This window comes from Eschrichtius robustus, chromosome 6 (assembly GCF_028021215.1).
Source record: "Eschrichtius robustus isolate mEscRob2 chromosome 6, mEscRob2.pri, whole genome shotgun sequence".
Lineage (NCBI taxonomy): Eukaryota > Metazoa > Chordata > Mammalia > Artiodactyla > Eschrichtiidae > Eschrichtius > Eschrichtius robustus.
In genome coordinates this window covers 12908981-12935529 of record NC_090829.1, presented here as the reverse complement: position 1 = coordinate 12935529, position 26549 = coordinate 12908981, and the positions used below count along the sequence as shown (strand labels likewise).

At 40.9% G+C, this 26549-nt stretch overlaps 1 protein-coding gene across 1 annotated transcript in view; it reads right to left on the bottom strand.

The window, feature by feature from the left end:
• The window catches only part of NEK11 (NIMA related kinase 11), a 275201-nt gene that overhangs the window by 100690 nt on the left and 147962 nt on the right, over positions 1–26549 (bottom strand). The window contains 2 exon segments of the mRNA XM_068545910.1: positions 1555–1658; positions 1661–1687. Coding sequence (XP_068402011.1) covers positions 1555–1658; positions 1661–1687 — 131 coding nt within the window.

Genomic DNA, 26549 nt, shown 5'->3' with positions numbered 1-26549 from the left:
GTACAGGCAGTTCGATTTCCAACCCTTTGTTCTAACAAGTTCTCCAAAGATGGGACTGCTGGAGGGGCTGGCAAAGTTCTACTTCTTGACCTCGGTGGTGTTTGCCATATATTTTATTCCTTTGTTCTCTGAAGTCAGTTTTATTTTATTTAAAACATTTTAAAGTAATAATGTTAGTAGCTAAAATTTTACCACTTGACGCTTTGGACAGAAATAGAGGATGTGTTTTGCACATCGTGTGCCTTGCAAGCACAGGCACAGAATGAAGTTTCTGTAATACTGTAACGACATTTGTCTCTGTTGTTTAGGACAGTGGCACAAAAGCGAATGAAAATTGTATTTTCAATTCGTGGTAGGAGGTGTTTCTGATCACAAGTCCACTGGAAAAAATGGGGAAATGGTATAAAGAAAGTGTTTTTATTTTGGTATGCTGAATCCCCACTGCCTGGACTCTGTTTTTCTCAATATTTATTTGTTTCTCTCTTCATGTATTTGTCTCTCAATTTCTCTCTCTCATCCTTTCTCTCATCCCTTTCTCTGCTCAGCTCCATATCCATACCCGTCTATTCCCTTCTCCCTGCCTCTCTCTCCTTTTCTTAAGGAGAACTTGAGAACATTTCTTACTGGTTTTATTTATTGAATATCATGATGAATTGCTTACTCTTCATTAGAAAGGACTGAATGGATTGTGTACCACCTTCAGTTAATTCTCCTGAATTAAGTCTTCGTCGACATAGGTGCCCTTTGATTGACTTTTATCTTACTAGCTTAATGGTTCCCAGTTAGTAAAAAGCTTCTGTACCTTATGGAAGTTTAGGACTGGGAAGATTATCAAGTTATGGCCTAAAAAGAAAATCAAGTATATGAGCATAAATTGCCCAAAGTCATCTGCTTTTTCTTCACGTAACTCTTACTTTTCCCCTCTCCTGCAGACACCCAACAGTGAAATCACATGCAGGGCTGTTTCTTGGCCTATGACTCAGATGGGTCTAAGTCTTGTCATTGTTACAGAATCTATGGCAAGGACACAGACTCAGATATTCCAGCACTGTATGTAAGGGGGAACTCAGAGGTTGGAGTGGCCAGGAAGACCATCTCCTAAGCCCAGGATCTCTGGGCCTCATCCCCAGAACTAATTAGTGCACTGGGACATGACTCACAAATCTGATTACCAGACAGAAAAGTATTCAGTATAATTTTAAATATCCTCTTCCCTCTTCTAAAGACACATGTGCAATGTTCATTCGACAGCTGTATGTGGGGTGCTCCTCAGTGTGCAAACAGTGTAGTGTGTATCATCCTCTCACCTGAATCAGTACTGGGTGCTCCAGCCCTTCCCTCATCAACATATCCAGACCAGATTCGCAGAATTCCACAGGGCCCTGCCTGTCCCTCGGCCTTGGAAATCCAGACACATCAAGTGGAGCCCGTATAACAAACACTAGTTCCCCATCCCCTACTTGGGTTCTAAGACTCCCTTGACTCTTTCTGGGAAGTCACAGCCTGCTCAGCACCTTGGACAGCCCCACCACCTCTGCTGGGAGCAGCGTGTACCTGTTGGTTTGTCCTGTAAGCAGGCTGGGGTTCCGCATCCTTGACCTCTTCCTCTCCCTCCTCACTTTCTTCAGAACAGGAGTCAAATGTATCATCAGAATACCTTCAGCCACAAGTGGGTCTTCTGGGATCTCTGAAATAAAGAATAAACAAAAATCAGATCCCACCAGTCATTAAAATTATGATGAGTCTAGGACCACCTCCCTCATGTTTTCCCAGAGACGTATATTTTGTTTGCACTGACAAAGTTTTCATGGAGTGTAGAGCTGAATCTTAGCTTCCTGAATGCACCTAGTGGAATGTAATAAATACTCAGCACAGTTAACCAGTGGAGGAAAGGAGGGATGACTCTGTTTGCAACCACCCTTTGAAAGTGGAAGAATAAAACCTTGAAAAGAGAAGAAATTATCTCTTCTAAAGTCTTTACCTTCAGAGGCATGAATCATTATTACAAACGAGGGGATTTAGGAGCAAAAGCAGGGTAAGATGCCTTGGCTGCAGGACCCTATTACACACTCACATGAAGTTTTTGCAGAGACAGTTGGAGGGGATAAATGTCAGCATTCTTCCTGGGAATTTCTTTTTTTAAAGAGAATACTAGTAGGGAGACCAGGCAAGAGGGATAGGATATATAGCAATAACATTTTGGCAAGCTGAGGAAAATGTTAAAATTCTTTTCTAACAGGCTATGAAGGCTTTTGAGATGGAGTTCACTCTGGGGTACTACTTACTCACATTGATATGCAGCATTTATTAAAAAAATAAGTAAAGGCCACCCAGTTAAGCTGATGCCAAGAAGTGGCTACCTAAGTTACTTGATGCAATATTATTATTAACTAAAAATATAGTTGGTGCTTATAATGGTCTTCACCCAAGAAAGGCCAAGAATGGATCACAAAAAAGCATAGTGATATCAATTCCAGTTTGCTAATGGGGACCTAGAAATAGAGAAATATCCTTGGGGAGGGGAGAAAACTAAACAATGGTAGTCTCTCTACCTCATTAAAACCATGGGCATTTTAGGCTTTGCACCATACTCTGACTTATAAACAAAATTATTCTAAATTGTAACACAGAGCACTGTTTTTCATCCCATTGTTGCTATTTTTGGGGTCAGAGAATCAAGGTTTGAATCTAGCTCTACAGCCTCTTTGATGAGAAACTTGGGTGAGGGATTTGAACTAACTGAGCTCTAATTTTTCCAGTAAAGCTGACATAAGGGTAATCTAACAGGGTAGCTATGAAGATTCAATATGATTCTTATGAAAGCATCTGTATGTAGGGAAACTTTATACAAATGTTCCCTTAATTTCCACATCTGTAAAAATGAACTTTTCATTAACTGATTCCAGAATCCCTTGAAAGTAAAATACTTAGTGTATGTAGAAATCCCTGACAAAAGGATACTTTAAAGTTTTTGCTATCTGTAGTTTTCCATAGAACACAAGAGGCAGTACCAAGGAATCAAAACTGGTCAGTTCAAAAGACAAAAATTACATATATTCAGAACTGCCTTTGCCAGTTCTTTAGGAAGGAGCTTACTGGGAATCTCACACTTTCTCTTAGTAACGCCAACACAGCCTGTTCTCCCCTCAGATCACCTATTATCAGTTGAGCAACAGATGAAACAGACTATTTATATATAGGGGCCATGTTTTATAAAAATCTTTATTTGACTCACACTCAGAATGACAAGAGGATCACCACAAGAGAAGTATATAAAAACCAAAATCTACCGAGAGGACAATTCAGGTCTCCAGTTTTGTCCTCAAGCAGGGGCACATGCTCCCTGAGCAGAACGGTGGACAGAACCATGTGACTTCCTGCCTCTCTTTCTCCCCCTTGACCTCTCCCTGAGCCTCTGTGTCTCTTACACAGAGATGTCCATTCTCTCTGTCTCCCCACTTCATCTCATTTCCTCTCCCATTCCCTGAGTCTCTGTCTCTCTGACAGTTGTTCATTTGCTGACTCACTCATATTTTCTCCCTCTTTTTCTCTATCCCCCCAGCCCCACTTTCAGGCAAGAATATTTACTTTCAAGTTGACTATGAAAGAGTAAGAAATATCATTTACACTGTTGCCCAGTATACAGAAATGTGCTTGGATTTGTGTATATATAAAAACATCTTTATAGTTAAAACAAAAGCTTCATGCATCAAAATTTACCCATACTACAAATGACATACTCTGGCATTTCACATTCTATTTAATGTGTTTTTTTGGTTTGTTTCTTTGTTTTGTTTTCTTTTGTTTTGTTTTTTAGAGTCACTATTTTTTTTTAATTTTTAAAAATTGAAGTATAGTTGATTTACAATGTATTAATTTCTGCTGTACAGCAAAGTAATACAGTTATACATATATATATACATTCTTTTTAAATATTCTTTTCCATTATGGTTTATCATAGGATTTGTGTGTGTGTGTGTGTGTATGATTTCTGTATATATATATATATATTTTTTAAACATCTTTATTAGAGGTTAATTGCTTTACAATGGTGTGTTAGTTTCTGCTTTATAACAAAGTGAATCCGTTATACAAATACATATATCCCCATATCTCTTCCCTCTTGCGTCTCCCTCCCTCCCACCCTCCCTATCCCACCCCTCTAAGTGGTCACAAAGCACCGAGCTGATCTCCCTGTGCTATGCGGCTGCTTCCCACTAGCTATCTATTTTACATTTGGTAGTGTATATAGGTCCATGCCACTCTCTCACTTTGTCCCAGCTTACCCTTCCCCCTCCCCATATCCTCAAGTCCATTCTCTAGTAGGTCTGCGTCTTTATTCCAGTCTTGCCCCTAGGTTCTTCATGACCTTTTTTTTTTTTTTCTTAGATTCCATATATATGTATTAGTATACGGTATTTGTTTTTCTCTTTCTGACTTACTTCACTCTGTATGACAGACTCTAGGTCCATCCACTTCACTACAAATAACTCAATTTCATTTCTTTTTATGGCTGAGTAATATTCCATTGTATATATGTGCCACATCTTCTTTATCCATTCATCTGTTGATGGACACTTAGATTATTTCCATGTCCTGGCTATTGTAAATAGAGCTGCAAAGAACATTTTGGTACATGGCTCTTTTTGAATTATGGTTTTCTCAGGGTATATGCCTGAGATATTGGGATTGCTGGGTCATTTTTTTTTTTTTTTTTTTTTTATGGCTGTGTTGGGTCTTCGTTTCTGTGCGAGGGCTTTCTCTAGTTGCGGCAAGTGGGGGCCACTCTTCATCGCGGTGCGCGGGCCTCTCACCATCGCGGCCTCTCTTGTTGCGGAGCACAGGCTCCAGACGCGCAGGCTCAGTAACTGTGGCTCACGGGCCTAGTTGCTCCGCGGCATGTGGGATCTTCCCAGACAAGGGCTCGAACCCGTATCCCCTGCATTGGCAGGCAGATTCTCAACCATTGCGCCACCAGGGAAGCCCCAATGCTGGGTCATTTTTAATGCTAGTTGCAACTTGCTAAACTGATTTCTCAACCCACAATTTGAAAAACACTGGTTTGGAATGCTGACTTTGGCATCAAAAAGACCCTCATTTAAATTGAGACTCTGACATCAGCTTTATAACATTAGGCGTTATATAAACTTTCTGCCCTTCGGTCTTCTCATGGGGATGGTGGCACCCGTCTCATAGAATCGTTGTGAACATTACATAGTATGATGGATGCAGTGTGCAGTACACATGGTATGTGCCCAATAAATGTGAGTTACTGATATTTAACATAAAACTCTGTAGCTTTGTCTGTAATGCTCAACACCAGGAAGAAAATAAATATAAGGCAATCACAAAGAGATATCAAGTTAAAATTTTTAACAATATTTTAAATAGTATCGCGTCTCAAAATCCATATGGTACCCAACTCAAATGGCAATAAGAAGTGGCTCCTCCTGCTGCCCTCCCTGCTGCTGGGCCCCAGAGGGACCCTGGGCGTTTCACACCCTCCTGTCCTCCCATTGTCCTTCCTGTTCATTAATTGGTTCCATCCCGGCTCCCTCCAGGCCACTCACAGGGAACCTCTACAACAGGGGTGAACGAACTTGTTCTGTAAAGGGCTGGATAGAAAAAGTGTTAGGTTTTGCAGGGTATACAGTCCCTGTCACAACTACCCAACTCTCTGTAGTCTGAAAGCAGACACAGACAATACATAAACAAATGAGAGTGGCTGCATTCCAACAGAACCCTATTTACAAAAGCAGGTGGTGGCCAGATCATACCACAGCTCTACCCCACAGACAGATGTTTCTCCTGCTAAATATTGAGCCCCACCTCCCATAACATGGCTCCCTCCATAACAGTCAGTCCCCTTCCCTCTCCTACCAAGGATACCCTCCCAGGGAGGAGAGGAGGGAAGAAATGGACAGGGGGAAAGTGCCTAAGTCATGAAACAGACCTGGATGAACCCATCTCCAGTGTTTCTTAAGCAAGTACCACTAACTTGGTGCAGCTCAGAAAAGGGTGCATTTTCAAAGGGAAAAATCCAAAGAAATAAGTCAGCTCAAACTGTGTTTGTCAAACCCTGTGTTTTTTGAGCCCTGGCCCAATGTGAAGCCTTGTTAGGCTAAGGCTCATTTCTGCTGTCATGAGGGGAAAAATGGTCTGTGATAAATAGCTTTCATTTTTTCGCAGCCTGAAGTCAGCCTCGTGACAGATGCTCAGGAGTGGCATCCAGATCTCTACTTCACTGGGCGGCAGTGACGGAGCATGTTTATGAAGGAATCCAACAACGGCTGCCTGAGCTTGAACGCAGCTGTTGCAAATCCATGTTGGAGAAAAAGAGAAGCAATTACCCTGTCCCAGGAAAAAGATGTTCTTTGTCAGACCCTTCAGTTGAGATCCTAATAAAGCCCTTCCTCTAAGACTAAAGTGAGTAGCAGGATCACCTGCAGGGCTTGTTAAAACACAGAGCTGCTGATCCAGGGTTGGGAGTGAGGCCTGAAAATGTGCATTTCTAACAAGTTCCCAGGGGATGCCAGTGCTGCTGGTCTGGGGGCCACACTTTGAAAGCTACTGCTCTAGGATGTGACTATTTCAAATAAAAGTACTATCATATACTATTACAGAAGCACCATAATAAAATGTATAAGACTCTGTAATATCTCTACATCTTCTAACATTTATATGTTAGACAAAAAAATGAAGAAATACACTTTACTTTAGAAGAGCTCAAATTGTTGTGCCATTAGTTGTCTCCACGACTCACAATCTCTATGGAGTTATAGGGCACTATTCCCATTTCATTGATGGGGAAGAACAAAACTATGAGTCAGCATTCCAAAGTCACAGCACTTTACAGACTGTAAAAGCACATTCCTATCCATTATTCCACTTGATCATTGTAACAGTGATTCAAGTTAGACCAGGACAACCTTTTTATCTCAATTTTTAGATAATTAAAGTGAGACTCAGACAGGCTAATAATCAACCACAGGTCACATAGCTGCATGCATGGCAGACTGGAATGTAAATTACCTGAATCCTATCTTTATTCCACTGCATTAGTGCTATTTTATGGTTAGCTAGGAATTTTCATCTTTACTGGTAAAACCATGTCATATATAAAAATTGTGATTATCTTCCTCATAACTCTGAAAGATGTTAGACAACAAGGGATAGACTTTTGACTTTATGAGATAGAAAAATTGAAGCTTAGTCATCCTGATAAATTATCTGAAGGCAGCTGGCAATAGTGAAGGCCAGGGGCCCTCGCTCAGACTCAGCCCAACTGTCACTCAGCCCAACTCTGTCTCAGATGTGCTTAAACTGGACTGTGGGTCAGGATCACCTGGAGGCCTTTGTAAAACAGATTCCTGGCCCCAAAGTCCACTGTTTCAGATTCAGCTACTCTGAGGTGGGGCCTGAAATTCTACTCAATGATGCTGCAGCATATTTTGAGAACTACTGCTCTATCTTTTGGACCTTCAAGGAGAAAATGACATACAAGTGCAACTGTTTAATGATAAATTCCCCAATACTTCGTCTTTTATTGCACCTGCTCTTTAAACTTCTACAATGATCAGGAAATGCATTAAAGAATTTTGTTTAAGAGCCAATAAGATAAGAGCTTCGCCTAAAGGCAAAACCAAATTTCCTTTAAAGGAACTTAGTTATGTGGGAGGAATTTCTCAGCCTGTGAGCCCACCATCACCCTAAATGATTCTAGCCATCCATTTGCCTTGAGCAAATGCGGGTAACAAGCTTAGCAGAATGGTTCTCAAAGGGTGGTCCCCAGAAGAGCAGTAACAGCATCACCCGGATCTTATTAAAAATGCAAATTCTTGGGCCTCCCAGACCTACTGAATCAGAAACTGCACTGAGGGTCCAGCAATCCACATTTTAACAAGTCCTCCAGGGGATCCTGATGCACACTTAAATTTGAGAACCACTAGTTTAGCACAATGTAAACAGTAAGCTCCTGGAGGGCAGGAGTCCTCATCCTGTTCATCATGGTATCTCCAACCCACGGCTCAAAGCAGACACTCAAACTTCTTGTTGAGTAAATGAATGCCTACATCTCTAAGAGAGAGAACTTTCAAACTACCATATAGTATCTCATGCAAAGAATTTCCTAATGTTTATTTTTGGGAGGTGCAGGAGAGGGGAGGAGAAGATCGGGAGGAGATATGGATTTTTTTCCCGAGAGCCCTACTCTCTCCCTCTCTCTCACATCCTCTGACCTTATATCTCAGATGGAGTCATAACTCCAAACAGTAAAATATGTCTTCCTCATACTACCATCTCCAGCTACATCCCACAGGCCCGCCAAGTTTGAGGCCTCAGTTTAAGATTGCCCAGCCTGTGATGGCACTCGCATTGGACAGTGGCTTTCTCCAGGTGTCCCAGACTCTGCTGCAGCTGCAAGAGCACCCTGCCTCTCTCTGCATATCTAACAATACTGTCAGAATTGATTACTGTTTCATGACCAAATGACTTGTGATTTGGGAAATCCAACAGACTCACTTGCACGTTTCTGCCTCTTCTCCGAGGAAGTCAACAATATCCACAAAATACTTTTTAAAATGGTTCTCACTATATCCTCTATACGGGGAGGGTGGGGGTGAGAATCGCTTCATAAAGAGAAGGTGCTCTGTATTTTAGCTATGGTGAGGCAAGTTGGGGATGAGTATGGGACCTTGGTAGCAGGCAGCTGCCCAGAGATGCCCTTCTTTATTTTTTCTTTCTGTCCGAGTTTTCTGAAGGAGGCAATGGCTCTATTACACTGAACCAGAAAATACTGAGCAAAGTTATAATAAAAACAAACCGATTTATTGTTAGATCTTGATGTGGCCACTCCAAAGACCATGTTCAGTGACAGTGCTCAGAATGACAACAGTCATTATTACACTGACAAGGCAGATCTCACAATTTCTTATTTTCCCAAAAATGGCATTTGTGGATGTGAAAAAGATTGCCCTAGTTCATTTTTTAATAAAAACATTTTAAATAAAGACATCATCTCACATGCAGGGAAAACCTGTGATTAATATGCTACAGAATTCTCAAACAACAGGGTAAAAGACAATGCCTTGAGAAGGCACTTAGATGCAGACATTGTCTTTGCTGAGCTGGCTTGGTTTCCCCAAGGAGCTCCATCTTGTGTAAGGTGCAGACAAATTAGGGTAAAAAGACAGAAATGGAGCCCAAGTTAACTGGTGATGTCTGCTGCTTCTGAGAAAGACTGCAGAATAGTGACTAGGAGGGTCAGCTATAGAGGTAGACTGAGGTTCAAGTCTGTTGCTCATTGACTGTGTGACCTTGGGCAAGGCACTTCACCTTTCTGGTCACAGTTTTCTGATTTATAAGTGGGTGTAGTGAATGCTATTGATGCCCCACCCAAAGCTCCTTACCAAACACACTCCATCCACGAGTGTTGCCCTGCTCATCCTCCAGCTGCTATGAGCGCCGACTGCTGTGTTAGTCTTCTAGGTTTGCCATGACAGAATGCCACAGACTGGGTGGCTTAAACAACCAAAATTTATTATCTCATAGTTCTGGAGGCTGGAAGTCCAAGATCAAGATGCTGGCAAGTTTGTTTTCTCCTTGGCTTGCAAGTGGTTGATCCTCTGTGCACTGGTGTCTCTCTTCTCGTGTCCTAATCTCCCTCTCTTATAAGGACACTAGTCAGAATGGATTTGGGCCCGGCCCTAACAGCCTCATTTCAATCAACTTAATTGCCTCTTTAAAGGCCCTATCTCCAAATACTGTCGCATTCTGAGGTCCTGAGGGTTAGGGCTTCAACATATAAATTTTAGGGGAACACAGTTCGGTCCATACCAACTGCTAACGGAGTACAGATGCCCCCTTCTCCAGACAACTGCTCTCAGATCAAAGAATTTCCTTATCAAAGAGGTTAGGTCTCACCTCGACCCCAGGTGCAGTTCTGGCCGATGACTGACTGACTCAAGGTGGAGCCAACTCTGTGGTGTCATTCATGCCACGAGCTACTATGGAGGCTAGTCTGCAGCTGGACCACATCCTTGCTCAGCAACTTCCGCTGCCCTGTCCAGACATACCCCCCACCCATCCCACCCCACCCAAAAGACACATACGTCAGAGTGAACATCACAGCCTCTGCTTCTAAGCAACCCAACCAAAAACTTGGGGTATTATAATAATAATACCTTAACTCATAGCTACAACATACAATTTTATAAAAGCTAAGCGAGGTTATACAGTAATGTAAACACCCCTTAAAGGAAAATAGCCAGATGCCAGCAAGATTACATACTTTTATATTACACATTTAATCCTCAGACTTTCTAGAAAACAATAGAGCCCATTCCCATGGATACTTCTAAAGGGAATCCTTCATCGGCTATCAATTATATCTCTGACAGCTAAATTTTTTAATCTCTTGAGGTCTAGTCTACCTGCCCTGCTTGAGGTCTTCTTAAAATGCTCTACATAGCATAGTGTCCTGCACCTAGTAGGTGCTTAATAAATGACCATTATTATTACCCTAGCAGGTAGAAAATGTGAGTTTTCTTATAGCTGACAAGAGTGCAGGGGAGAAAATAGGATCCCCTCCACCAGAAATAAGAGGTGAGCTTTGGCCTTACTCCAGAAAAGGGATGCAGAAGGAGGGTGGGAGATTCAGAGTAAGCGAGAAGGTGGATGGTCATGTGCTCTGTGAGATGCTGAGCTCATCAAACACGTGTACAGGTGAGAAAGCTGGGTTTACTGTCTGAACCCGTAAGTGCCATGTGGAGGCCACCGGCTTCCATGCATGAGCTACAAGCAGAGGGAAGCCTGCATAGTGATTAAGAGGAGAGCTCTAGATAAGCTGCAGTTTGAGCCAAGCTTCCCAAATCTCCCAGGGATGGGGTCTAAGCTGACATCTAGGGTACATCATTATTGGTGTGTAAAAGCAGCATTTATACAAAAAGGGCCAACTGCAGAGCTAGAGAAAACACTCCTTGGGCAGAGGCAGTTGGACCCCACCGTGTAGAAAAGGATCATTCCTAAACCCCAGGCTTCTGCCCTCCTGGGAGCTAATAAAGGTACCAGTCTCTCACCTCTGGACATATCTTCCCCTACACCATTAGAAGGAAAGAACTGACCCTGAAACTTTGCTGTTTTGGAAAAGGTATTTTGTCAATTTTTAAACTTGAACTTACATTGAATTTTATTTTTCCTTTTCAATTTTTAAAAGCCATCTCTCCCCCCCACAGTGAACCATGAGATGGTTTATCAGGGTTATGTAGTGACTCATCACCTGGGCCTAGAATACCCTTCCCATTGGCAGCCACTAAGATTCTCACTGGAGCTTGGAAGTCATAGGGGAGAAGGGCGCACCCTAAGACCAGTGATCACTACTTCCCACGGTGAGTCATCCCTTCTGCGGGTACCAGGGGCCCCTGCTGGAGGTCCTGGGGAAGCGTTACTCCATATGCCAAAGGGCTGCTGCATCTCTATTTCATTACACAATCCCCTTCTGGGCCCATGGGAAGCAACTGTAATTTTCAGTCACTATTTAGTGGGGCTGGAGGCTTACAGCAGCGTATTTGCTAAGGAGTATTTTGAACCAACTTTCAGTCCAGGGAAGCATGTAGACAGCCCCTGGTGAAGCGAGCACTCCAGAGTTCAAGGGAGAAATGAACACTCAGATCTGTGACTACCTCCAGTCTCAACCAGTCTGTCACAGATCTTGCCTAACACACTTTCCATGTCACTCTTCCCCACCAAGGACTTCCTCACTGCCAATAAAATTGAGTACGAAATCTTCAGCTTGGCAGCCAAGGCCTTTTATCATCTGGTTGCAAACTGCTTTCCCAGACCTGCCGTCTCCTACTGATGGATGTGGTCGCTCTCTGTTAAAGGTGGGCACCAAAAGGGATTCTGATTGGGTGGCCCTGGGCTAGGTCTAGGCAGCTTCATCTTTCTGGTGCTTTCCAGATGGTTCTCATATGTACCTTTAGATCAGGACCTTGGCTTTTGTAACCTGGACTCTACATTTTCCCCTGAACTTGCTCTTGCTTTCCAACTTCTGTACTTTTAAGAGCGCTCTCTCCTCCTAGAATTGCCTTGTCCAATATGGTACCCATTAGACACATGTGGCTTAAATTACAATTAATTAAATGGAAACAAAATGACAAATTCAGTTCCTTATTCACACTGGCCACATCTCAAGTGCTTGAAAGCCTCCTGTGACAAGATTATAGAACATTTCCATCCTCGTAAGACACCCGCAGGATGGCGCTGTTCTAGAGGCTCCTCCCCTGCTGGGCGGCAACCTCCAGTTGGAATTCGGCCAGATTGCTTTGAAGCCCTAGGATGTGGGTCCCTTCACCTCTCGGACCCTCCATCCCTCCCCTGACCAGCACGCCCTCCACCACCACCAACCCCACCCTGCGAAATGGAAGGTGGAACCATAGGCCCCCGAGGGCCTCCAGCTCTCATAGTCCTGGGCTCAGCAGGGCCAGGCAGTGGCTCCATCCCATCTAGCCTCAGCCTCCTTCGCCTGCCCTTGGAACCATGTCAGACCGAGCCTTCTCATCTGTGCCAACCTTCTTTTACACAGTGTCTACAAGCGGGGCTTTAATAGGTGTCCAGCCCCCACACTTCACCCCAGAGAAAGGCAGCTCATGGACCTCCCAGCTCCCCACAGCAGACACTGTCTTCACAGCACAGCAGGCATTAAGTCCACTTTACTAACTATATCACTAACTCTAAGTGGAACTAAATCTCAAATACGAACAATACATTTATATTCCTGGGGGCAGATGTGCAGCAGTTGCTTGGTTTTATATCTTTTTGATGCTTTCTTCTCTCACACAATAAGCTATAGGTCAGTACCAGTACCGTGACCTTTTCTAAAATAAACCCTCAAAACTAAGGCTAAAATTAACCATGTTCATTAGCTTAGCCTGCAGCATCACACATGAGGCTGTGAAAAGAAAGAATTTTCTTAGGCAAAATACATATTCATGACCCTTTCTGCATGGAGGGCTAAATTAAGTACAGTATAGTGCCACGTATAAATACATACAACAGCAGGTTCTGCTGTAAGTTTTTCTTCGAGAGACACTCCTCTATATGATCAAGTGCACCAAAGGGCCTCCCCCACTACACACACACACACACACACACACAAACACACACACACACACACAAACACATGACAGAAAGAAGCTCCATGATGCATTTGGATGTAGGTCTCCCTCAAGCTCTCAAGTCGATGCTTTTTTTTTTTATAATAGATCTTTATTGGAGTATAATTGCTTCACAATACTATGTTAGATTCTGTTGCACAACAAAGTGAACCAGCCATACGCATACACATGTCCCCATATCCCCTCCCTCTTGAGCCTCCCTCCCACTCTCCCTATCCCACCCCTCTAGGTCATTGCAAAGCACCGAGCCAATCTCCCTGTGCTATGCTGCTGCTACCTACCAGTCAACTATTTTACATTCGGTAGTGTATATATGTCGATGCTACTCTCACTCAGCCCCAGCTTCCCCCTTCCACCCCATGTCCTCAAGTCCATTCTCTATATATCTACCTCTTTATTCCTAACCTGCAATTAGGTTCATCTGTACCATTTTTTTCTTTTTTTAAGATTCCATATATATGCATTAGCATACAGTATTTGTTTTTCTCTTTCTGACTTACTTCACTCAGTATGACAGAGCACCTCACTACAAATAACTCAATTTCGTTTCTTTATATGGCTGAGTAATATTCCACTGTATATATGTGCCACATCTTCTTTACCCATTCATCTGTCAATGGACATTTAGGTTGGTTCCATGTCCTGGCTACTGTAAACAGTGCTGCAATGAACATTGTGGTACATGTCTCTTTTTGAATTATGGTTTTCTCAGGGTATATGCCCAGTAGTGGGATTGCTGGGTCGTATGGTAGTTCTATTTTTAGTTTTTTAAGGAACCTCCATACTGTTCTCCATAGTGGCTGTATCAATTTACATTCCCACCAAGAGTGCAGGAGGGTTCCCTTTTCATCACACCCTTTCCAGCATTTACTGTTTCTAGATGTTTTGATGATGGCCATTCTGACTGGCGTGAGGTGATGATACCTCATTACAGTTTTGATTTGCATTTCTCTAATAATTAATGATGTTGAGCATCTTTTCATGTGCCTCTTGGCCATCTGCATGTCTTCCTTGGTGAAGTGTCTATTTAGATCTTCCACCCATTTTTTAACTGGATTGTTTGTTTTTTTGATATTGAGCTCCATGAGCTGTATGTATATTTTGAAGATTAATCCTTTGTCTGTTTTTTCATTTGCAAATATTTTCTCCCATTCTGAGGGTTTTCTTTTTGTCTTGTTTATGGTTTCCTTTGCTATGCAAAAGCTTTTAAGTTTAATTAAGTCCCATTTGTTTATTTTTGTTTTTATTTCTGTTACTCTAGGAGGTGGGTCAAAAAAGATCTTGCTGTGGTTTATGTCAAAGAATGTTTTTCCTATGTTTTCCTCTAAGAGTTTTATAGTGTCTGGTCTTACATTTAAGTCTTTAATCCATTTGGAGTTTACTTTTGTGTATGGTGTTAGGTAGTGTTCTAATTTCTATGTGCCAAAATGATTCTCCCTTAGGCAAAACTATAACATTTCTCTGAAACATTTTTTCTGGTTTGGAGAGGAAAAGCCAAAATAAGTAGGTAAAGTCTGTCTTTTCTCCAGAAATGAATATAGGCCAGAAAATCCACTCTCTCAAAGGGAAATATAAGGAGATTGAGCAGACCCTGAAAAAGCTGGTATGTATGGCTGGATACTGTGTTTTTGGCAGAAAACATCAAGTTCTGTGACTTTAGGCAACTGGCTTAAGCTCCCTGAGTCTTAGGTGTCTCATCTGTAATATGCAGATAGTAATAACTCACCAGTCTAAGAACAGGAGCCCGAACTAGATGATTCCAGGTTGTTTCCCTGCTCTAAGGGTTGCAAAAGTATGACATGGAGTAACAGACCAGACCAGTGTGTATATGAATCGTGTGGGGAACCTGATGAAATGTGGATTCTGATTGGTAGGTCTGTGTGGGGCCTGAGAGTCTGCATTGCTGACATGGCCCTCAAACCACACTTTGAGGAGCCACTGAATGTTTGTCAAGAAGTGAGATGACAACTAAGACTTTCACGAAGCTGAAGAATTTAAAGTGCTGTCAAAATGAAGCCTCTGCCTTTTCTCTGATTTTCCTTTGGCAGTGTTTCCTCATTAACAAGAGGCTTGGGTACCTCAGAATGCATTTAGCGATTGGTTTATTGGCAGAGAGAACACCTTGTGAGCCAAATAGGATTTCTCCTCTGATGAAATCCTGGAGTTATAATTTCTCTTTTCCACCTCATTTCTCCTGGAAAATATTTGTTTCCCACTGGCAGCATCCCTCTGTTAACTGTCCAGCTGTAGGTAGTCAGGAAACTGCCAGAAGATGTCTGCTTGTGCTAAGATGCTCTGAGCTTGCCAATGTGAACAGACAAACTGAATACGGCAACATGGGCCAATGATCACAAAACACAAGGGAAATCTACTGCATTGATACTGTGGATGTGTCTTCATTTAAATGTTTTTAATTAAAGGAAGTGCATATCATACACATCGGTTTAGAAAAATCTTCATGGTCCTACTCAGGAAAATCTTCTATCGCAACGTTGGATTTTCCCGTGTGACTGGGTACTTCCTGTTGAATGTGATATGGTCTTGGAGAGCAAGGTAAACTCAAGTTTAAAAGGAACTCTTTCCTGGCCTGTAAAATCTAGAAAAGCTTCCATTTACATGTCCCCAAGTATTATAAGTAATAATAATAATTACTTCCCATTGTATGACCCTCCATGATTCACAAACTGATTTCAAATATATTCTCTCACCTAAGGCTCCCTTACTACATGGTGTGAGATGGGTGGTGTTTTCCCCTTGTGTCCACAGAAGGAACATAAAAGTTAGGGTTCCTTGACCTCTTCAACTTAGTTTGAAAGTGGCAGACCCCAAACCATGTCTTCAAATTCTAGATCTAGTGCTCATTTGTATCAAATCATATTGATTACATAATTCTGCTTGGCTACTCTCTGAAGGTAACCACTCAATTTGGTCACATACTCACAAATGCAACCACATCTGCAGAATGTGACATTAAAAGTTCATTGCAACCTCTATCTCTTTTCCACATGCCAGCTTTCCCTTCTTCTCAAACACTATCCATGCCACACACATGTCACTAACTACTACAGAGCACCTTCAAATAATGTCTAGAACCTTGGCCAGAGGTTAAAATGTAACTTTTTAAAACGTGAAGTCACTAGAAAGAGCCTTCGATAAAAATTACTTGCATTAGTTATCTATTATTGGGTAACAAATTACCCCCAAACCATGGCTTAAAACAATAAAAAATGTTTATTTTCTCCACATTTTCTGTGGGTCAGGAATCCAGGAGTGCCTTGGCCAGGAGGTCCTGGCTCAGGGATTGTCATGAGGTTTTGGTTAAGAAGTCATCTGAGGTGATAGTCATCTTCAGGCTTAATGGGGACAGGAAGATCCAACCCTAAGCTCACCCACGTGGCTCCTCGCAGGAAACCGCAGTTCCCGGCACATGGACTCCCCCCTCTCTCCCAGGGCAGCTTGAGTGTCCTTGCAACATGGCAGCTGACTTCCCCCAGAGAGAGTGACCCTAAAGAGCAAGGCAGAAGCTGCGTTATCTTTGCCACCTAGCCTTGGAAGACACACTCTGCAATTTCTACACCATCCTATTGGTGTCACGGGTCAGCCAACTTAATGTGTGTGGGGGGAACCATACAAGGGCATGAATCACTGAGGACCATCTTAGAGGTTGGCCACAAAAAATAACCTAAAAGTTTAGTTTTTCTTTCATTTTTTTTTTTTTGAGAAAAATATTCATTTAATCTTCATGTATAAATAGTTGGGTTGTTATATTGAGGTTACATAATGAATCGTGACAGACTTCACACTAGAACTTTCTCCCAATATCCAAGTTGGTGAAACCTCTACCTTTAAAAGACGGTAAATAGAAAAACATATATGTAACAAGATTTGGTTCATAGTTAGGACAAATGTGGACTTGAACAGTCAGATCCTATTGAAATTTCACATGATTACCCAAGTGGTCAAAATCATATTTAGGGGAGTAGGTATATAATTATTTTCAGTATCACATCATATTGCTAGAACACTAAGTATTCACATAACTATGGGGAGAAAATAACACAAAACTAAGATGTACTGTAACCTACATGAAAGTGAACATGGACTAATTAAACAGAGAAATATCCAGAACAAGGGACGCTGATCAGGGACATTTAATGTGATCTGTATTAGTCACAGTTTTCCAGGGAAACAGAACCAATAGGATATGTGTGTGTGTGTGTGAGTGTGTGTGTGTGTAGAGAGAGAGAGAGAGGAGGGGATTGGAGAGACACAGAGAGAAGCAGAGAGATGGAGAGACACAGAGACAGAGACAGAGAGACAGATTTATTTTAAGTAATTGGCTTTTGCAATTCTAGGGGCTGGCAAATCCAAAATCTGCAGGGCAAGTCAGCAGGCTGGAGACCTAGGCAAGAGTTAATATTTCAGCCTTGAGTCTAAAGGCTGTCTGGAGATAGAATTCCTTCCTCCTCGGGAGGCCTCAGTCTTTTCTCTTAAGTCCTTAGACTGGCTGGATGAGGCTTGCCCATACTATCGAGGGTGATCTGCTTTTACTCAAAGTCTACTGATGATTTAACATTGATCACATATGAAAAATACTGTTGCAGCCAACATCTAGACAGGTGTTATACCAAACATCTGTGCACCACAGCTTAGCCAAGTTGATACATAGAATTAACCATCACAGGATCTAATACGAGTATTCTTTTCCAATTTGGATCTGACAGAGAAGGTGAATGAAGTTGGCAAAGAGAACTCAGATCTCCCATTCAGGCTGCAAAAGTCCCAGAGAGTAGGATTCCAGGCTACTTCCAATACTGAGGGACATCTGAACACCTAAATGCTGACTTGGGGACCAGTCAATCCAATTCTTAGGTTGGATTCCCCAGAAACAGATGAGGGTTTTCATCAAAGTTTTTTGTTAGAAAGGGTTCCCAGGAGAAACTGGCAGGGGTGGGAAGGGGGACAGGGAGGAGCAGGAGGTCACACAAAGGGGCAGGATGGAGCAGAGTCCCATGAAAGGTGACCTTGGCTCAATCCCATAGAGCTCAAGAGACAACTGAGACAACCAGCGGGAGGCACTGGAGTGTTTATATGCTTGCAGGCAGTAGCCGCTTTAAAAATGCTGCCTCCAGGGAACTGGGGGTTGGGAGCGGGATGTGGATTCCCAGACACTCTGGCTCTCATTGAGCAGCTTGGGGAAATGCAAGAGAGTTTTGCAGGGCTTTGGGGGGAACAAGTAGACTTATGAGAATCTAAATTCACAATCCTCATGTGCTGTAGGTTTTCCTAAGACATTAACACTAAATTAGTGTGGAGCAAGTATACAAGATGCCTGTCAGAAAAAAAAGAAACAACTCTGAAGGGACATTTCTACAATCTGACGTTTAGCATTTGCTTGGAGAAAAATCCCCACTGAAGATAAACCCTCAATCCAAAATTATTTGCATGTTCCAAACAATGTTGCAATGAACATATAATTTTGTAAACTTGTAGGGGTATTGCTAGAGGATAAACTATTACACTTGAAAATGCTGGGTCAAGAGCATTCCAGTAAGAGAGAATCCTCCCAGATATGGGCATGGTTTGCTCTCTCATTTCATTCAAGTCTCTATAAAATGCTACCTCCCGAACAAAACAATAAACAAGCAATATAAGGAATAAACATAAAGCGAATACTTATAAAACTACTATCTAGGCGGAGGCGTGACTGCTGGGCTTGGCGCTGCCACAGCGCAGCCAGCTCGACCTTGAGCGCACAGTTCGGCGTTTCCAGCTGCTGCGCGGTGGAGAGGTTGTTGAGGCCCTGCAGTTGCTCCTTCTAGTTAGTGTGGAAGAACTTGTACTCTTAGGTGTGCACCACCACCTGACTCAGGTCCAGCACATCAAATGCCGGGGACGGGCAGTAGGCCAGGCCCAGGCAGAGCTACAAGGCTGAGAAGCAGGCAGCTGAGGAGGCCACACTGCAGCAGGACAGTGACTGCGAGTGGAAGCTACTCACGCTGCAGGCCCCAGAGAGGCACAAGGACAGGCGCAAGCTGTCTCTGAACACCTTGTGATAGGAGGAGGCAGCGCACAGGTAGTCCTCAGAGCTGAAGCTCATGATGCCCGGACCAGGGCCGGGAGAGCGCTGTGGCTGGGAGAGAAGAGCTAACTCAAGAATGGTGTCTACATCAATCTGCGAGATCTCTCCCAGAGATCTCCATCTCAATGCTAAGACCCAGCTCCACTCAATGACCAGCAAGCTCCAGTGCTGGATACCCCCATGCCAAACAACTAGCAAGACAGGAACACAACCGCACCCATTAGCAGAGAGGCTGCCTAAAATCATAATAAGGTCACAGACCCCCCAAAACACAACACCAGACATGGACCTGCCCACCAGAAAGACAAGACCCAGCCTCATCTGCCAGAACACAGGCACCAGTACCCTCTATCAGGAAGCCTACACAACCCACTGAACCAACCTTAACCACTGGGGGCAGACACCAAAAACAACGGGAACTACAAACCGGTAGACTGCGAAAACGAGACCCCAAACAGAGTAAGTTAAGCAAAATGAAAAGACAAAGAAACACACAGCAGATGAAGGACCAAGGTAAAAACCCACCAGACCAAACAATTGAAGAGGAAATAGGCACTCTACCTGAAACAGAATTCAGAGTGATGATAGTAAAGATGATTCAAAATCTTGGAAATAGAATGGAGAAAATACAAGAAACGTTTAACAAGGATTTAGAAGAACTAAAGAGCAAACAAACAATGATGAACAACACAATAACTGAAATTAAAAATTGTCTAGAAGGGATCAGTAGCAAAATAACTGAAGCAGAAGAACGGATAAGTGACCTGGAAGATAAAATAGTGGAAATAACTACTGCAGAGCAGAATGAAGAAAAAAGAATGAAAAGAATTGAGGACAGTCTCAGAGACCTCTGGGACAACATTAAAGGTGCCAACATTTGAATTATAGGGGTCCCAGAAGAAAAACGGAAAAAGAAAGGGACTGAGAAAATATTTGAAGAGATTATAGTTGAAAATTTCCCTAATATGGGAAAGGAAATAGTTAATCAAGTCCAGGAAGCACAGAAAATCCCACACAGGATAAATCCAAGGATAAACATGCCAAGACACATATTAATCAAACTATCAAAAATTAAATACAAAGAAAAAATATTAAAAGCAGCAAGGGAAAAGCAACAAATAACATACAAGGGAATCCCCATAAGATTAACAGCTGATCTTTCAGCAGAAACTCTGCAAGCCAGATGAGAGTGGCAGGACATATTTAAAGTGATGAGAGGGAAAAACCTACAACCAAGATTACTCTACCATCAAGGATCTCATTCAGATTCAACGGAGAAATTAAAACCCTTACAGACAAGCAAAAGTTAAGAGAACTCAGCACCACCAAACCAGCTTTACAACAAATGCTAAAGGAACTGCTCTAGGCAGGAAACACAAGAGAAGGAAAAGACCTACAATAACAAACCCAGACCAATTAAGAAATGGTAATAGGAACATACATATAGATAATTACCTTAAATGTAAATGGATTAAATGCTCCAACCAAAAGACACAGACTGGCTGAATGGATACAAAGACAAGCCCTGTATATATGTTGTCTACAAGAGACCCACTTCAGACCTAGGGACACATACAGACTGAAAGTGAGGGGAGGGAAAAAGATATTCCATGCAAATGGAAATCCAAACAAAGCTGCAGTAGCAATTCTCATATCAGACAAAATAGAATTTAAATAAAGACTATACAAGAGACAAAGAAAGGCACTACATAATGATCAAGGGATCAATCCAAGAAGACGTAACAATTATAAATATTTGTGGAGCCAAAATAGGAGCACCTCAATTCATAAGGCAAATACTAACAGCCATAAAAGGGGAAATCGACAGTAACACAATCATAGTAGGGGACTTTAACACCCCACTTTCACCAATGGACAGATCATCCAAAATGAAAATAAACAAGAAAACACAAGATTTAAATGATACATCAAACAAGACAGACTTAATTGATACTCATAGGACATTCCATTCAAAAACAACAGAATACACTTTCTTTTCAAGTGCTCTTGGAACATTCTCCAGGATACATCATATCTTGGGTCACAAATCAAGCCTAGGTAAATTTAGAAAATTGAAACCGTATCAAGTATCTTTTCTGACCACAATGCTATGAGACTAGATATCAATTACAGGAAAAAATCTGTAAAAAATACAAACACATGGAGGCTAAACAATACACTGCTTAATAACCAAGAGATCACTGAAGAAATCAAAGAGGAAATCAAAAAATACCTAGAAACAAATGACAATGAAAACACAACAACCCAAAACCTATGGGATGCAGCAAAAGCAGTTCTAAGAGGGAAGTATATAGCAACACAATGCTACCTTAAGAAACAAGAAACATCTCAAATAAACAACCTAACCTAACGCCTAAAGCAATTAGAGAAAGAAGAACAAAAAATTCCCAAAATTAGCAGAAGGAAAGAAATCATAAAGATCAGATCAGAAATAAATGAAAAAGAAATGAAGGAAACGATAACAAAGATCAATAAAACTAAAAGCTGGTTCTTTGAGAAGATAAACAAAATTGATAAACCATTATCCAGACTCATCAACAAAAAAAAGGAGAAGACTCAAATCAGTAGAATTAGAAATGAAAAAGAAGAAGTAACAACTGACACTGCAGAAATACAAAGGATCATGAGAGATTACTACAAGCAACTATATGCCAATAAAATGGACAACCTGGAAGAAATGAACAAATTCTTAGAAAAGCACAACCTTCCAAGACTGAACCAGGAAGAAATAGAAAACATGAACAGACCAATCACAAGCACTGAAATTGAGACTGTGATTAAAAATCTTCCAACAAACAAAAGCTAAGGGCCAGATGGCTTCACAGGCAAATTCTATCAAACATTTAGAGAAGAGCTAACACCTATCCTTCTCAAACTCTTCCAAAATATTGCAGAGGAAGGAACACTCACAAACTCATTCTATGAGGCCACCATCACCCTGATACCAAAACCAGACAAAGACGTCACAAAGAAAGAAAATTACAGGCCAATATCACTGATGAACATAGAGGCAAAAATCCTCAACAAAATACTAGCAAACAGAATCCAACAGCACATTAAAAGGATCATGCATCATGATCAAGTGGGGTTTATCCCAGGAATGCAAGGATTCTTCAATATACGGAAATCAATCAATCTGATACACCATATTAACAAATTGAAGAATAAAAACCATATGATCTTCGTGATAGATGCAGAAAAACTTTCAACATGATTCAACACCCATTTATGACAAAAACCCTCCAGAAAGTAGGCATAGAGGGACCTTAGCTCAACATAATAAAGGCCCTATATGACAAACCCACAGCCAACATCGTCCTCAATGGTGAAAAACTGAAACCATTTCCACTAAGATCAGGAACAAGACAAGGTTGCCCACTGTCACCACTATTATTCAACATTGTTTTGGAAGTTTTAGCCACAGCAATCAGAGAAGAAAAAGAAATAAATGGAATCCAAATTGGAAAAGAAGAAGTAAAGCTGTCACTGTTTGCAGATGACATGGTACTATACATAGAGAATCCTAAGACGCTACCAGAAAACTCCTAGAGCTAATCAATGAATTTGGTAAAGTAGCAGGATACAAAATTAATGCACAGAAATCTCTTGCATTCCTATACACTAATGATGAAAAATCTGAAAGTGAAATTAAGGAAATACTCCCATTTACCATTGCAACAAAAAGAATAAAATACCTAGGAATAAACCTACCTAAGGAGACAAAGACCTGTATGCACAAAACTATAAGACACTGATGAACGAAATTAAAGATGATACATATACATGGAGAGGTATACCCTGTTCTTGGATTGGAAGAATCAACATTGTGAAAATGACTATACTACCCAAAGCAATCTACAGATTCAATGCAATCCCTATCAAACTACCACTGGCATTTTTCACAGAACTAGAACAAAAAATTTCACAAGTTGTATGGAAACACAAAAGACCCCAAATAGCCAATGCAATCTTAAGAAAGAAAAACGGAGCTGGAGGAATCAGGCTCCCTGACTTCAGACTATGCTACAAAGCTACAGTAATCAAGACAGTATGGTACTGGCACAAGAACAGAAATATAGATCAATGGAACAGGTTGGAAAGCCCAGAGATCAACCCACACATATATGGTCACCTTATCTTAGATAAAGGAGGCAAGAATATACAATGGAGAGAAGACAGCCTCTTCAACAAGTAATGCTGGGAAAACTGGACTGTAAAACTGTAAAACCTGTAAAAGAGTGAAATTAGAACACTGCCTAACACCATATACAAAAATAAACTCAAAATGGATTAAAGACCTAAATGTGAGGACAGACACTATAAAACTCTTAGAGGAAAACATAGGCAGAACACTCTATGACATAAGTCACAGCAAGATCCTTTTTGACCCACCTCCTAGAGAAATGGAAATAAAAACAAAAATAATCAAATGGGACCTAATGATACTTAAAAGCCTTTGCACAGCAAAGGAAACCATAAACAGGACGAAAGGACAACACTCAGAATGGGAGATAATATTGCAAATGAAGCAACTGACAAAGGATTAATCTCCAAAATTTACAAGCAGCTCATGTAGCTCAATATCAAAAAAACAAATAACCCAATCCAAAAATAGGCAGAAGACCTAAATAGACATTTCTCCAAAGCAGATAAACAGATTGTCAACAAACACATGAAAAATGCTCAACATCACTAATCATTAGAGAAATGCAAATCAAAACTACAATGAAGTATCACCTCACACCAGTCAGAATGGCCATCATCAAAATATCTACAAACAGTAAATGCTGGAGAGGGTGTGGAGAAAAGGGAACCCTCTTGCACTGTTGATGGGGATGTAAATTGAGACAGCCACTATGGAGAACAGTATGGAGGTTTCTTAAAAAAACTAAAAATAGAACTAACATACGACCCAGCAGTCTCACCTCTGGGCATATACCCTGAGAAAACCGTAATTCAAAAAGAGTCATGTACCACAATGTTCATTGCCACACTATTTACAATAGCCAAGACAGGGAAGCAACCTAAGTGTCCATCTACAGATGAATGGATAAAGAAGATGTGGCACATATATACAATGGAATATTACTCAGCCATAAAAAGAAACAAAATTGAGTTATTTGTAGTGAGGTGGTCTGTCATACAGAGTAAAGGAAGTTAGAAAGAGAAAGACAAATACCGTATGCTAACACATATATATGGAATATTAAAAAGAAAAAAGGTTCTGAAGAACCTAGGGGCAGGACAGGAATAAAGACGCAGATGTAGGGAATGGCCTTGAGGACACGGGGAGGGGGAAGGGTAAGCTGGCACAAAGTGAGAGAGTGGCATTGACCTATATACACTACCAAATGTAAAATAGCTAGTGGGAAGCAGCCACATAACACAGGGAGATCAGCTCTGTGCTTTGTGACCACCTAGAGGGGTGGGATAGGGAGGGTGGGAGGGAGATGCAAAAGGGAGGGGATATGGGGATATATGTATACATACAGCTGATTCACTTTGTTATACAGCAGAAACTAACACAACATTGTAAAGCAATTGTACTCCAATAAAGATGTTTTAAAAAAAGAAAGAATTGTGTCTACTTCTGCACTGAACTTTTAAATAAATGTTTTATTTAGATGTAAAAAAAAAAACAAAACTACTATCTAGGTCAAGAAATTTAGAATTAATCAGTGACCCAGAAATACTACTCACATTCATATATTCCATATCCCTTCCTGGTTATAACCCTTCTCTTCACCTTAGAAATAACCAAATATTTTTACTTTTATGGTAATCACCTCCTTGATTTCCTTTAGTTTCTAAACTTTACATAATTCTTAAATGATATAGTCTGATGTATCGGGTTTTGATGGTTATGGAAAAAGAATTATACTTCAGGGATTCTCTTGGTTCTTGCTCTTTTTATGTTTACAAGATTTATCTGTGTTGTCACAAACAGTTGAAGTCTGTTTACATTTATTGTTGTATAGGATCCTATTGTACCAATATACAACAATTTATTTGTTATACTGTTAATAAACATTTGCATTGTTTCTAGTTTGGGGCTATTACAGCATTCTTGTGAATGTCCTGGTGTACACATGCATATAGATTTACAAGGAATAGCCCCAGAAATGAAATTGCTGAGCCATACAGTGTGCAAATTTTCATCTTTATTAGATGATGCAGAGCTATTTTTCAAAGAAGAAGCACCAACTGACACTCCAGTAATGGAAGTGTTATTTGTCCTTGCAGTTTCACATCCTTGAGAACACTTGGTATTGTCAAACTTTAATTTTTTGTCCATCTGCGTAGTATGTAGTGGTATCTCAGAGTGGATTTGAGTTTTCATTTCCTGATTTACTCTGTATGGAATTGTAGTATGGAATTGTAAGTTGGAAGTTATTTGCTTTCAGCACACTGAAGATGCCAATGACTTATGCTTTCCTTTATTGCTATTAAGTCAGCAGTTAGTTAACTGTCACTCTCTTGAAGATAATTCCTTTTTATTTCCCTCTGGACTCTGAATATCTGAACCTTTGGTTGTCTGAGGTTTTAATATAATGTATCAAGCTGTAGATTTCTTTTTGTTTTCCTACTTGTCATTGGTGGATCTCTTGAATCTATTGAATGATTTCTATCATCAATTCTGGAAAATTCTCACCTATTATTCCTTGTTTACGTTTCTTTCTGAAACTCCAATTAAATGATTTGAGATCTCACTCTATCCTCCATGTCTTTCACCCTTTCTTCTGTAATTTCCATGTTTTGTCTCTCCACGTTATAATGTCTCCAACTTCTCTTTCCATTCTTTAATTTCTGCTTTAGCTGTGTCTAATCTACTATTAAACTCATTCATTGAGTTCTTAATCTCAGTGTATTGTAGTTTTCATTTTTATAAGTTCTATTTGGTTCCTTTTCCAAAAGGCTATATGGTGTTTATAGTTTCTTATTTCCTGCAGATATGTTCAAGCTTATTTAAACATAGGAAGCATCATTGTTTTATAGACTATATGTCAGATGATTCCAGTATCTTAAGTCTTTGGGGGTATATGGTATTTGTATGTCTAGTCTAGTGAACACTTGTTGGTACTACCAAGCCTGCATTATCAGAAGCAGAACTCTATTGTGTTTTATAATCATATTTTATTTTTATTTGTTTTTTAAAATTCATTTTCTAACTTCTCTTCTAGAATGTTACATTCTGTGACTTACATTTTTTAAACCACTGTATCCTAAACATCTAGAATATTACTTTGCACATAATTTTTAAATTGTTAAATAAA